The sequence below is a fragment of the Aquarana catesbeiana genome, linkage group LG04 (assembly GCF_042186555.1).
Source record: "Aquarana catesbeiana isolate 2022-GZ linkage group LG04, ASM4218655v1, whole genome shotgun sequence".
Classification (NCBI taxonomy): domain Eukaryota; kingdom Metazoa; phylum Chordata; class Amphibia; order Anura; family Ranidae; genus Aquarana; species Aquarana catesbeiana.
In genome coordinates this window covers 600,162,158-600,174,876 of record NC_133327.1, presented here as the reverse complement: position 1 = coordinate 600,174,876, position 12,719 = coordinate 600,162,158, and the positions used below count along the sequence as shown (strand labels likewise).

The 12,719-nt window shown below is 39.0% G+C and overlaps 1 protein-coding gene across 2 annotated transcripts in view; it reads right to left on the bottom strand.

Moving 5' to 3' along the window:
* MEIS1 (Meis homeobox 1) overlaps positions 1–12,719 on the bottom strand; it is a 209,837-nt gene that overhangs the window by 34,345 nt on the left and 162,773 nt on the right. For both annotated transcript variants that reach the window (XM_073628212.1, XM_073628213.1), the window contains exon 9: positions 4,539–4,615. In XM_073628212.1, the coding sequence (XP_073484313.1) occupies positions 4,539–4,615 (77 nt within the window). The remainder of the gene's footprint in view (positions 1–4,538; positions 4,616–12,719) is intronic.

The window sequence follows — 12,719 nt, the reverse complement described above, 5'->3', positions numbered from 1 at the left end:
GCTTTACACTCAGGGGTCTCACGTGTATCAACTGCCACAGAAGCGTTTTGAGGGACATGCCCACTTCATCAGAGCAAGGTAGTTTATATCATCACTTCCTTTTATAAATAATAGACCTTTCTGAAATCCATTCTACAAAATAGAGGGGTGAACCAGTCCCCTCCACCCATATGGGGCAACCTCCAGAGCATCCAACCCATGACCAACAGTTGTATTTGTAATAATAAATAGATAATGATTATTAATTGCATCAAGGCATATTTATTATCGCATCCGCATCTCAAAGGCCATCATGTATTCGGTGATCACTAACCATAATAATCAGCTCCAGTTAGGGAGTGCGGATCCGTGAGTACACCTTGCTGAGGGTGTGAGCTATTAGAGGCCCTGTCATTTGCCCTGAAAGGATTCAAAGATACACATGGCACAATAATATTTGAGTTGCAATTCATACTGAGCTTACTTCTCCACCTCTAGCCACCTTTATGGACTACTGGTGAATACCACCAAATTAGTGATGTCTATATTAAAAGACTACCTGTACTTAGCACTTATACTTACAGCGCAAGTCTGATTTCAACTATCAGACAGTGTGTACCTTAGTCATGGCTGTCATACTAATGAACTTAAAAAACAGCCTTTCAAATTTTGAATGGACTAAAGGGCTTTTATTTTTAAATGAACTGGATAATACAGCAATGGAACAAAAATTATGCATAAAAAAGGAAAAAAGGCTATCAAACATTAAATTAAAAAAATATTTAATGAAATAAATGCAGGGTTTAAATAAAGAAAGTTAGCATTTTAAAAGCATGGTGTTGGCTAAGAAATGTAGGAAAAATTAAAGTGCTTGTAGAAACATATTTGCATTCATACAGAATTCTGTATGTGCCAACCAGCTGTTTATTAGGGCAGCAGAAAATTGATCTCCCAAGGCAATTCAGGTCACAGGGATTGATAACCTTTATGAGCTATGGCTGTGTGTCTGCCTGCTGTTCGCAGATAATACACTTTGGATATTAATCCTATAATGGTAGCTATAACATAAGTAGCTGGTTATCACTAAGGTGTTACATTGAAGATTACACAGCATTAGACTGACACTTCATGTAATGAAGTTCAGATATCCAGCAGAATGCCATACTCTAGTCCTACAGTAACATGTATGTTCCACCAACATCAAACACCAAATGTATCCTTTCCAAGTTATGATAACACGAGTAGCTAAATATTGCTGGACAGACAGTGATCTTAAGAAAACATTATGGCATATTAGCCATCCTTCTGATACCCACATGACAAGCTGGAAATCCACATGACATGCGGTGAATCAAGTGTGTAATGTAGAGACTGGTTTACTTATCCTGTTACTTATTGCTAAAATCCCGCTTTATGCTCGTCATTGCTCACATGCTTTTCAAACACAGATAGGAAAACATGGCATGGAAATGTCAGAGTGGCATGAAGGAAGAAAAAGTTAACAAAACTGTATCATTCATTATAATTGTTCATTAGCAAAACAGGCATTGTAAATATACCAAATAATTCATGCATTTTGCATGGTTTGATGGCTATTGTAGACTTCACTCCATATTTTTAAAATATAGTCTTTCAGAATCCATGTGTGCCTTTCAGATAAGTTTGCAAACTTATGTAACTGAGATCTCAAATGGAAACAGGCTTTATTACCTCCCCTTATTGGCTAGCAGGCATGTGTGCTGAAGAATTTTTTTATAGACAGTGAATTGTTTCACCAAAGTACACTTTTTCTGACTATTCAAATCTCTTGAGTTCTGTGTGTAAGGAAAATCATACTGTGTGTTACTATATAAAGCAGTGATGATGTCAGAGGGAGGTACACCAATGGAGTGGTGGTTAGGGGACCTGGCCGGTCTCACAGCCAATCTTCAGTGCAGTAGAGTGATTGCTGTATGTTGTGTACAGTGGAACAAATACAGGAGATTGTTCATGAAGTTAACCCTGCCTCTATGATAAATTTATCAGGAGAAATGGCTGAACAGTAAACAACTTTATAAATCATTAATAAGACCTATCTTTTACATACACTATATTATCAAAAGTATTGGGACACCTGCCTTTACACGCACATGAACTTTAATTGCATCCCGGTCTCAGTCCGTAGGGTTGAATATTGAGTTGTCCACAAGGTTTAGGTGTGTGTCTATGGGAATGTTTGACCATTCTTCCAGAAGCATATTTGTGAGGTCAGACACTGATGTGGAAGAGAAGGCCTGGCTTGCAGTCTCCACTCTAATTCATCCCAAAGGTGTTCTATCAGGTTGAGGTCAGGACTTTGTCTGTGCACTTGTGCAAATCAAGGTGGAACAGGAAGGGGCCATCCCAAAACTGTTCCCACAAAGTTGGGAGCATGAAATTGTCCAAAATGTCTTGGTATGCTGACACCTTAAGAGTTCCCTTCAGTGGAGCTAAGGGGCCAAGCCCAACCCCTGAAAAACAACCCCACACCATAATCACCCCCCCCACTAAATGATTTGGACCAGTGCACAAAGCAAGGTCTATAAAGACATGGATGAGCAAGTTTGGAGTGTAGGTACTTGACTGGCCTGCACAGAGTCCTGACCTAAATCCGATAGAACACCTTTGGGATGAATTAGAGCTGAGACTGCGAGCCAGAACTTCTTGTCCACATCACTGCCTGACCTCACAAATGCACTTCTGGAAGAATGGTCAAACATTCCCATAGACACACTCCTAAACCTCATGGACAGCCTTCCCAGAAGAGTTGAAGCTGTTTTAGCTGCAAAAGGTGTGCCAACTCAGTATTAAACCCTACAGACTAAGAATGGGATGCCATTAAAGTCCATGTGCATGTAAAGGCAGGAGTCCCAATACTTTTGGTAATATAGTGTATATCATAGAAGCTCTTAAAAATGTTATTGTGCCAAGTGTAAAAAGTTCAATTTTGCTTGCTATCATGTGGTCACGTTAGACTTTCTCAACCTTAAAATATTTTTCAGGTCTTGTTGAACCCCTGCTTAATCCTACTCATTGGGGGTCACTGGAAAAATACCCCTTACACTGGTCAGTGGGAAGAATGCCTAACAGTGGTTGGCCAGAATTCCACATTGGTGGACAGCTAAAATGATCTTTGGTGTCATGTAGCTGGCTCTACAGCATCGGCCCTGAAACTATGTAGGCGCTATCAAATGGTAGGTCAACTGGTGAGTCAACTAGCAGCTCAAGGAACCCCTGGTAACATCTGAAGGAACTCTATGGATCCATAAAACATGGTTGAGAATGGCTGCTGTAGACACAAGGGATGCTGTGCTGATGTAAAACATCAGTATGGAACTATGGACACATGCTCAAGGCAACAGGCAAAAGGAACTGTGAAAACACAACTTTTATTGGACCCAGCAGACTTCATACACAGTAGGAAAAGATATGTCATAGATGCTCACTTTACAAATGTAACTGTATCACTGCTTTGCTTAGCAAGAGTGGGGAGGGAGGTAGAATATTTATCTTTATCATGTGACCACTGTGATTGACTGTCATAGAGGTCACATGATAGGAAACCCACCCTGCCAGTTCTTTATCATGACTAGAGACCAAGAGCATAGAAACATTGGCTGTCCGTGGACGCATATGTGCAGCATGTGGGCATTAATGCCCACCCTCTTCACTGCTGCACATATGCAATATATAGGTTGCAAAAGTTAAAACAACCTTCAGGAAAAAATCATAAATAGTTCCATGTGATGTACTGATAAACTGACAAATACAGTTCACAACCTAGCTTCCCTCAGATTGAGCTTGGTTTACCGCTATACAAAATTACATTGTGAGTAATGGGTAGTTGGTGGACTAAACATACAGAAGCACGCCATGTTCTGAGACAGGCTATATTAAGATCCCTTTCACACTGGGTTCGCAGCTGCGTTAGCGCTAAAGCGCTACTCGTTTAGGCCTCTAGTGGGGCGCTTTTAACCCCAAAGCAGGGGTTAAAAATTCCCGTGTTGCGGCTCTTCCAAAGCACTTTTCCAATGGGCAGGGCATTTTGGGAGCACTAAATACAGTGCTCCCAAACCATCCCAAAGCTGCTGCTTGCAGGACTTTTCGCACCAGTGTGAAAAGTCACACTTAAATGAATGGGAGGCAGATTTCAGGCGCTAAAGCGCCTGAAAACCGCACCAGTGTGAAAGCGGTCTTGTTGCTGCAGGCCAAAAACAGCTTGGAATGTAATTTTATTTCCAAAGTATCCAAAACAGAAAGGTAACACAGTTAAATAGATTTTTACTTTGTATATTAAAGATGAGATTTTGTGTTTGCTTAGAGTTCTCCTTTAAACCACAGTAGAATGCAGTCATATTGGTGCAGAAGTATTAAAATTCACATCACTGGAAACATTCTCTAGGCGGTATTACTTTTGCATCAGTAAACTACGAGGGAAAGTAGGCAATTACAGGGCGTGCCAGAGTAGCACAAATGATTAGCTGCAGGTTGCCAGAGGCTGAAGCGCTGATTGTACATAAACACTGAGTCAAATTACTCACCAATTGTTCACTTGAAGTATGGTGAGACCTGTGTCTTGTGCCAACTGTTTTTTCTGTTCTTCTGAAGGGTAGGGGTGCTGCAAGATAATAAAGGGACATATTTTCAATCCGTGATTACATCTCTTTTGTTGCAAATAAAAATGCCAGCATGCAGTCAATAATTAAAAGCACAAAATACTTGAGGTGTGTCATTCTTTTATTAGTTGTATACTACATCATCTAATTATTAGGCCTCACAGACTTACTAATTATAAGAATTAACCAAGTGAAGAAACAGCTATTAGAAATCCTGCTTGTTCACTGATATTTAGTTTTATCTTCCACTGGCACACAGTAGGAGAGAAGAAAATCAAGGAAGTATCATGCCAACAGACAATCAGATAAGCTGCTGCTCGCAATAGCTCTAAATTTAATTTGCAATGTTCAAAATAAGAGAGCCGGAGATATAAAAAGTCCCTTTTGGAGTGGTGAACTGTATTCTCCACATTGACTCATCAACGAAATGCTGGGATTTTGAACACATGCCAACTTAAGGTCATTTAACTGCGTATTTTGCTTGACATTAACATAACTGTTTAAGTCTAATCATGAGACAAGAGGCCAAATGCTCTTATTCAAAAGGTTTTTTTTTAATTAATGTTATGGTTAATTGAGGTTTAAGATTTCCTATGAGAACCTAAATGTTCTTTACTAGGAAGAATTACATCACACTAAACGACTTATTAAAAGATGATAATTAACCATTTTAAGGAAGCATTTTCAATATTCCTAGAGATCACAGCACTTTCAGTGACAGGGCTTGCAAGGAATTTTAACAGATACAGTGTTCTCAAATGAACCCAATCAGATAATAAGGCAAAAACACAATTCCATTTACATCACAATTCCAAAGCTGCAAAGTGTGTTCTTTGCAGGCCTTCTTCGGTATAATATGGTGGGTGTGGAACAAGGAGCCCAAATCAGAATACACATAGAAATGTAATCTGAGTGTGCAAAATGTTGACCCTACAGAGTCAGATAGTTCTAATTTACAAGATCATTTTGAGCATTGCTATAATCTCGCCATATGGGCTAACTATTACATGCTAAAGGGCATTTATGACATTAAAATTGCTTGGAATTACACACAAAAGTTAACCGTACAAAAGGAAGGAAGTCTTCTACCGCATATGCACTACAAAAGGCAGAGGTATCAAGGTTGTCCCAAGCACTGCTACAATCTTAGCAATCAAGGACAGATATCTTGCTATTTTTGTATAGCCACTCATATTCATAATGAATGCCCCTTGTGGATCTAGATGCCTGGGAGTGATGCCCCCATGGTCTCTAACAAGATGTGTTATTCTATACAGCCAAGCCTGTGTATCACATAACCTTCCTTATTGCACAGCCATGTGAATGACACACTTATCTCCTAGTTCAACACTGGAAGCTGACATTTTTTTAAAAAACAGTGTTTATATAATTGCACAGGTTACTTTATGTGGTCAATGTATATGCAATGGTCCTTCCTGCTAATTTCATGTAGTAACTGAAGTAAAACAAGAAATACCATTTTTAAATTGCTATATTGTTGATTATTTCCTGTTCAACCAATCTTTATATCTATTGGTTTCCCATACTAGCAAGCTGCTTTAGTTTCAGTAGTGTGATACCATTTTCTGATCTTGCATTTGCACTGTAAAGCTAGCCACATGTCGTAATTTGTAGTCAACTACAAACACTTTCAATCATTAGGAATCACAAATATGATCAAAAGTAATCGTCAAAAACCAAGCAATCTTCCAAGCAAAAAATTTGAAACTGAATGGTCATATCAAAACTGGAACCAGCAGAGAAGCCTACAGCATCAGGAAACAAAAGTTTCCATTAAAAGCAATGGGAAAAAATAAAAAAATGGAGACATCAACAATAGTTTTATAGGGCCTTTGGCTGGTTGGCTTCCTGGGATTTGTCCAGGCCAACTCCTGATACTCAACTCCCATTGCATATGAAACAAAAAATTGTTAAAAATGTCAATGATACAGACCATGATGAAAAATAAGGACACTGTGACTGTATGGCATTTACATAAGCTAACTTTCTAATCTTTGAGGAGTGTAACAGCAATACTAGCAAAAATGTTTACAATGGAACCAGGGCAGTGGAAGGGGCAGGAAAACTAATAAAAATAATGAAAGCATCATAAGTGGTTGAAAGGATTTTGCTAAGAAACATCTCCTGATGGGCAAATGCCAAAAGGAAATGAGAAATAAGAAATTTTATCTGGAAGCATGTTAGTATGTGAACCTATACCCTTTCTAGCCAGCACCCAAAAGACAATAGTTCATTTATTTTGCTTCTGTAGTTTTTTAGAGAAAAAATAATGTGCTCCACTATGGATACACTCGAGAGTCAATATTTAATGTATAAACATATTTTAACAAAGGGACAACTATGTGTAAGATCTGCCAACAATAATACAGCGCTATTCAGGATATTGATATATATTTGAGAGTTTGCAGTACTGCTAAAAGCCAGAACCTGTGAATAGGCCATTTCTGTATAAGAACATGCCGGTTAGGCTAGCTTTTAATTCCATTAGCATTATTTGCTAAGTCGGATTAGACATGCCCTAACATTTCTTGCATGCCTGCCTGCTATACTCTGATCCATGTTTCACTGTATACAGTTCTGTTGTGTTTAAAAGCATTTCACTATTCTTCTGACTTATTGTACAATGCGGCCTTGAAGAGGTGTAAAGAATACGTCAGCCAAGGAAAAGCAAGCCTGATTTGCTTATTTTTACAAGAACACAATCTCAATCTCTATGTAAGCATAGCTGCACTTCTGTGAGTGCTTATTTCTTTTCCACGCACAAGGTAAGCGTTGCTGCATGAGTCGTGAATTGTGAATTGTGAGTGTTACTGGTTTCATTCCACTATAAAATTATTCATATAACTTGGGAATTCTATGTGCACACCATGCACACTCAGAGGCACATATATACAGTACATAAACACACAACTAGAGTGGAATATAAAAATAAGAACAGTATACAAACAGCCATAAACAGGATAATGCTGCTTCATGCTTTCTCATTGTGCATCCAACACTACTGACCACACTGGTAGACTTAGGAGCACCTATGTCAATATCTTAATACTGCAGATTGAAAAGTGCTTTATGATTTTCTACATTTTCCTTCTCATAAAGCAAAGGTGAATAGAGACAACCCCTGAGTTCACCATCACTGCTTCATAGGCAATAATAGCGAGGTCTTCAAAGATATAAAGTACAGTGTTTTCAAAAGCTCAATCAGTCATAATCTACCATCATAAACTTTTCAAAACCTTTCTGTGTCCACTGTACCATGAGTACTATTAAAAGCTACCATCCATCTAAAGAGCCAGCGTTCAGCCAGGAATGAACCACACCAGCATCATATCATTTGCACCCCACCCCCCCTTCTCTGGTTCCCACAACATAATAGGTTTCTTAGCACAATGAAATTCCCATCTATCATGGTGTCACTCCCGTAGCCATTAGTAAACATACCCTTTTTTTCTAATAACACAATATATATATATATATATATATATATATATATATATATATATATATACACACGCATATACACACACACCAAAACAAACACAAAGAAAGGGTGGGCAAACAGCCCCCTTCAAATATTCCACAGCATAGAAGAACTCTGTCCTTATTTCACAGCAAGCACCACTCGTTACAAAGCCTGACATCTTTTTTCTCACCCATGCAGCAACCCTCTTTTTCTGGTGTTCCCATCCCATATTCCATAGCAGGCCCCTTCACCTGCCACAGCTTCTGATAGAACCTCTCCCTTTCCTATAGTTGTGTGACTGTATATCTGTGTGGTGAAAGAAAGCTAAATGGTGACTTATTGTACATGATAGTGGTGGGGATCAGTGTAATCCTGTAGTCATGGTCCTAGTACTCAGGTCACAAGACAAAAGACAGGGGCAGCATGCCTTCCTTGCCTGGGACAAGTGATACTCACAATGCTGAACTGTACCATGAGCCACCTTTGCTGAGTTGCGTATTACCAGTAGTTCACATCCCAATCTCTGAAAAACACTAAACTCCTCGATGTACACATCAGGGATTACAGGATTGTCCAATGGTCCCATCTTTCCATTTCCAATATAGATCACATTGTGTATGGTCAGTTAAACTGTATTAATGCATACCTGCCCTTTCACTTGTGATGATGATAGATTCAGTAACTACCCTCTCCAAAGGATTGCAGTGCTTGCTTTGTTTTTAAAGTAAAATAGAACACATGAGTACTAAAAGGTTTGTTCGCCTTTTTTCAGCCATTCACTGCTGACATGCTTAGTGAATAATGTAGTAAGTAAAAAACTCAATAATATCCTAGCAGATTCTCTTTGATACTGACCACAGATATAGCAACTTGACTGCATCACCCAAACTGAGTAGGTAGCTGTTTCTTCCAAGACTTCCCTTAAACTACACACAGTATGACTAAAAGATCAGATTCTGCACCAACACCAGCACTAGACTATGGAGGAGAAAAAAAGTGTTACCAAACGAGGCAGGTTCGGTGTTATAGTGTAAACAGACTAACCATCCCCTTATTAGCTGACTGGACAGGGAATAATCTTCTATCTAGCCAAGTGTAGCCAGAGTAGATCAAAAATCATCCACTATAATCATTATTTACCATTACACAATTATTCATATGCTAAGTGCAAAATCTAGCACTTAGCATACAAACATTAAACTTATTCTCCCCAAAAAAGTGGCGCTTAAGAGGGGAGTGATATGATCACAATATATAAAACTTTGAATGGCGACTCTAGCTTTGGGAGAAACCTATAAAGAAGAGACGTGGGCAAAAAATTAAGTTGAACGAGAAGTGGTTCAATATTAAATTGCGTAAGGGGTTCTATACTGTTAGCGCAGTAAAGATGTAGAACTGCCTTCCACAGTTGGTGGTGTCAACAGAGTGTGTAGATACATTCAAAAACTTTTAGCTGAAATTCTTAAGTGTACAAGAATATGGAAAATGGTAGTAACATTAACACACACACTCAGGTTAAACTGGGTGGACATTACCAACTATGCAACTATGTAAATCTGTAGCTTGCATTTTAGGTTTCTTACATTTCCCCACAAAGCAACTGCTAAAATAATTTTTCGATCCACCACAAAATGCTTATTGGCAGTTGCACTTTTGTGAATGGCCATTGTGGGCAGGGGCAGAGATTCAACACCAGCTCTGGTGTTGATGGGACAAGACGCACAGTGGTAGATGGAGTTTAAGGCTGGCTTCACACTTATGCATTACGGCAAATCGTGTTACCGCAAGGCATATACCACGTTGAAATGTAAATAATTTTGTATTGTACTCTGACACACTTAAAGTGTTACTAAACCAGCAACAGTAAAATCAGTCTGTATACACAGTAAAGCCTGCTTGTTATACTAACTGTGGAACCTAAGGGGTTAATTATCTGCATTGTGAAAAAAGGCTGTTGATCCTGTCTTATCTAATCCTCCCCTTCTTTTACTGTCCCCAATCTATCTGCTGATAGTACAGAGCACTCTGCACATGCTCAGTTTGGTGCGTATTGCTAGAAAGTTTTTTTTTGGGGGGGAGGGTGCATGTGATTAGCACAGGGCCAATCATCACTGTTCAGACAGAGGCTCAGGTGTCATGCAGCCTCATAGGACAGTAAGAAGAATGCAGGAGTTCAGCGTAGTGATCTGAGCCTGAAGTGGGAGCAGGTACCTGTCAAAACCAGGTACCCACCCCCCCAAAAAATGACAAATGTGGCAGTACAGGGGGTGCAAACAAGCAGAACTTCCCCATTTGGGTGTAGCTCTGCTTTAACTGCTTGCCGACCAGTGTACGATGATATACGACGGCACAATGGCATGGCTGTGCAAATGGGAGTACAGGTATGTCCCCTTTAGGACGCGGCTTTGTGGGGGTGCCGCACGCTCCGTGACCATGCCCCTGGGTCCCGCGGACTCGATGTCTGCCAGTGTCTATGTAAACAAGGCATTCCCCGTTCTGCCTAGTGACATGACAAAGATCTACTGCTCCCTGTCATCGGGAGCAGTGATCACTGTCATGTCCTAAGTAGCCCATCCCCCTCACAGTTAGAATCACTCCCTAGGACACATTTAACCCCTTGATCGCTCCTCAGTGTTTAACCCCTTCCCTGCCAGTGTAATTTATACAGTAATCAGTGCATTTTTATAGCACTGATCGCTGCATAAATGACAATGGTCCCAAAATAGTGTAAAAAGTGTCCGATGTGTCCGCCATAATGTCACATTCACGATAAGAATCGCAGATCGCTGCCATTACTAATAAAAAAAAAAATAATAATAAAAATGCCATAAATCTATCCCTTATTTTGTAGATGCTATAATATACGCTTATTACGATTTTTTTTACCAAAAATATGTAGAATACATATCGGCCTAAACTGAGGGAACATTTTTTAATATATTTTTTGGGGATATTTATTATAAAAATATTGCTTTTTTTTCAAAATCAAAATACCACCAAAAGAAAGCTCTATTTGTGGGAAAAAAAGGATGTCAATTTTGTTTGGGTGCAACATCGCACGTCCGCGCAATTGTCAGTTAAAGCGACGCAGTGCCGTATTGCAAAAAGTGCTCTGATCAGGAAGGGGATAAATTCTTCCGGGGCTGAAGTGGTTAAGCAGCACACCTTAAATGCACCTGTATTGCAGCATACCACAATGCACTGTGCCATTACCACAACATGTGACAATGATGTACTGCATCAGACTTTACACATGCAAAGAGGGTCTTATGGAAACAAAGCATGTTTAAAGAAAAAAGTAGTATTTAATTTCTAAACTCTTTACACTGTATCATATGAAGTAAAAAAAAACCCAGAGACTGTGATCTTGCTTTAAGTAATTGGAGCAAACTGTGTTGAATGTCATAAAAAAGCAATAATTGCTAGTCTGCCTCGAGCCTTTGGAAATGAGGACTTAATGTCTTTTATGCTATATTCAATTGTTCAGCATTCTTTCCAAAATACCAGGCCAGACAAATTAGGTATCACATTAATTTAACCACTATATAATGATAAAAAAATAACAAAACACCAAAGCCGTTTTAAAAAAAATGGCAAACAGTACTCTGTTGTATTAAACATTTTCCCAAACTATACAATGGCATATTCAAGTCATCTGATCTTTTCTTTTTTTAGCATATTTACTGGCTTACTGCAGCAGAAACTTTCAATTTCATGAAAAATCTATAATTGCCATAATCACATGAAAGCCATGACTTCATGCAGATAATCCTCCTCAGCCAATGGTCCATAATGACACAGACCTTTTAACTGAAACTTAATATGTTTAAAATACTTAAATACTTTCCATTCCTCTTAAAAAAGAGAGTTTTGGGAGTTATGTGTTCTTTTTTTTAGGAGGGGGATAAAGGTGGTCTGAGGAGAAAAAAGTGGGGTGATTAAGATGTTATCTCCACGTATAGCTGAGACATGATGGGACAAGATAGCACCACCATGCCATAGGCTAACTTGAAAGAAAATTCAAGTTCAATTACTATTGTTAATAGGGTAAGGACAGTGGAGAAAAGTATAATGAAAATAACTGACAAAAAGATCATTTGTCCTGATTAGTATCATATGACAGAGCTGCCAGTTAATACTCTACATTGCAGCTAAGCCAGGGTAGGCTACAAGCTAGCCTGAAAATAGTAAATATTTTGTTTACATATGATTTGTTTTCATGTAGACGGTCAGTGTACCCAAAATTGCTAAATTCTTTTTTGGTACATGCCAGTGAATTACATTTTACGTTGTCTACTTATGCTTTCCTGGGAATTTAGTGATGAGATATCCATATTGGAATTTCTGTCAAGATCTAGTCCACAATGAACCCAAAAATATGACCTTGCCTCTCCTGCTGCACATTCCATTAAATAAAATAAAAGAATGAATAGAGAAACCAGTAAATGAGAGTGATATCCCAATGTTACGAATAGGATAGAAAGAACGGGAAACTTAAGCCGGCTATAGACACTTTGAATCTCGGCCAGTTCAGCAGGAACCGGCCAAGATTAGAACCATGTATGGGCAGGCTGAATGTGCCCAAGTTGATCGATCAATCAACTTGGGTACAACCAGCCTTC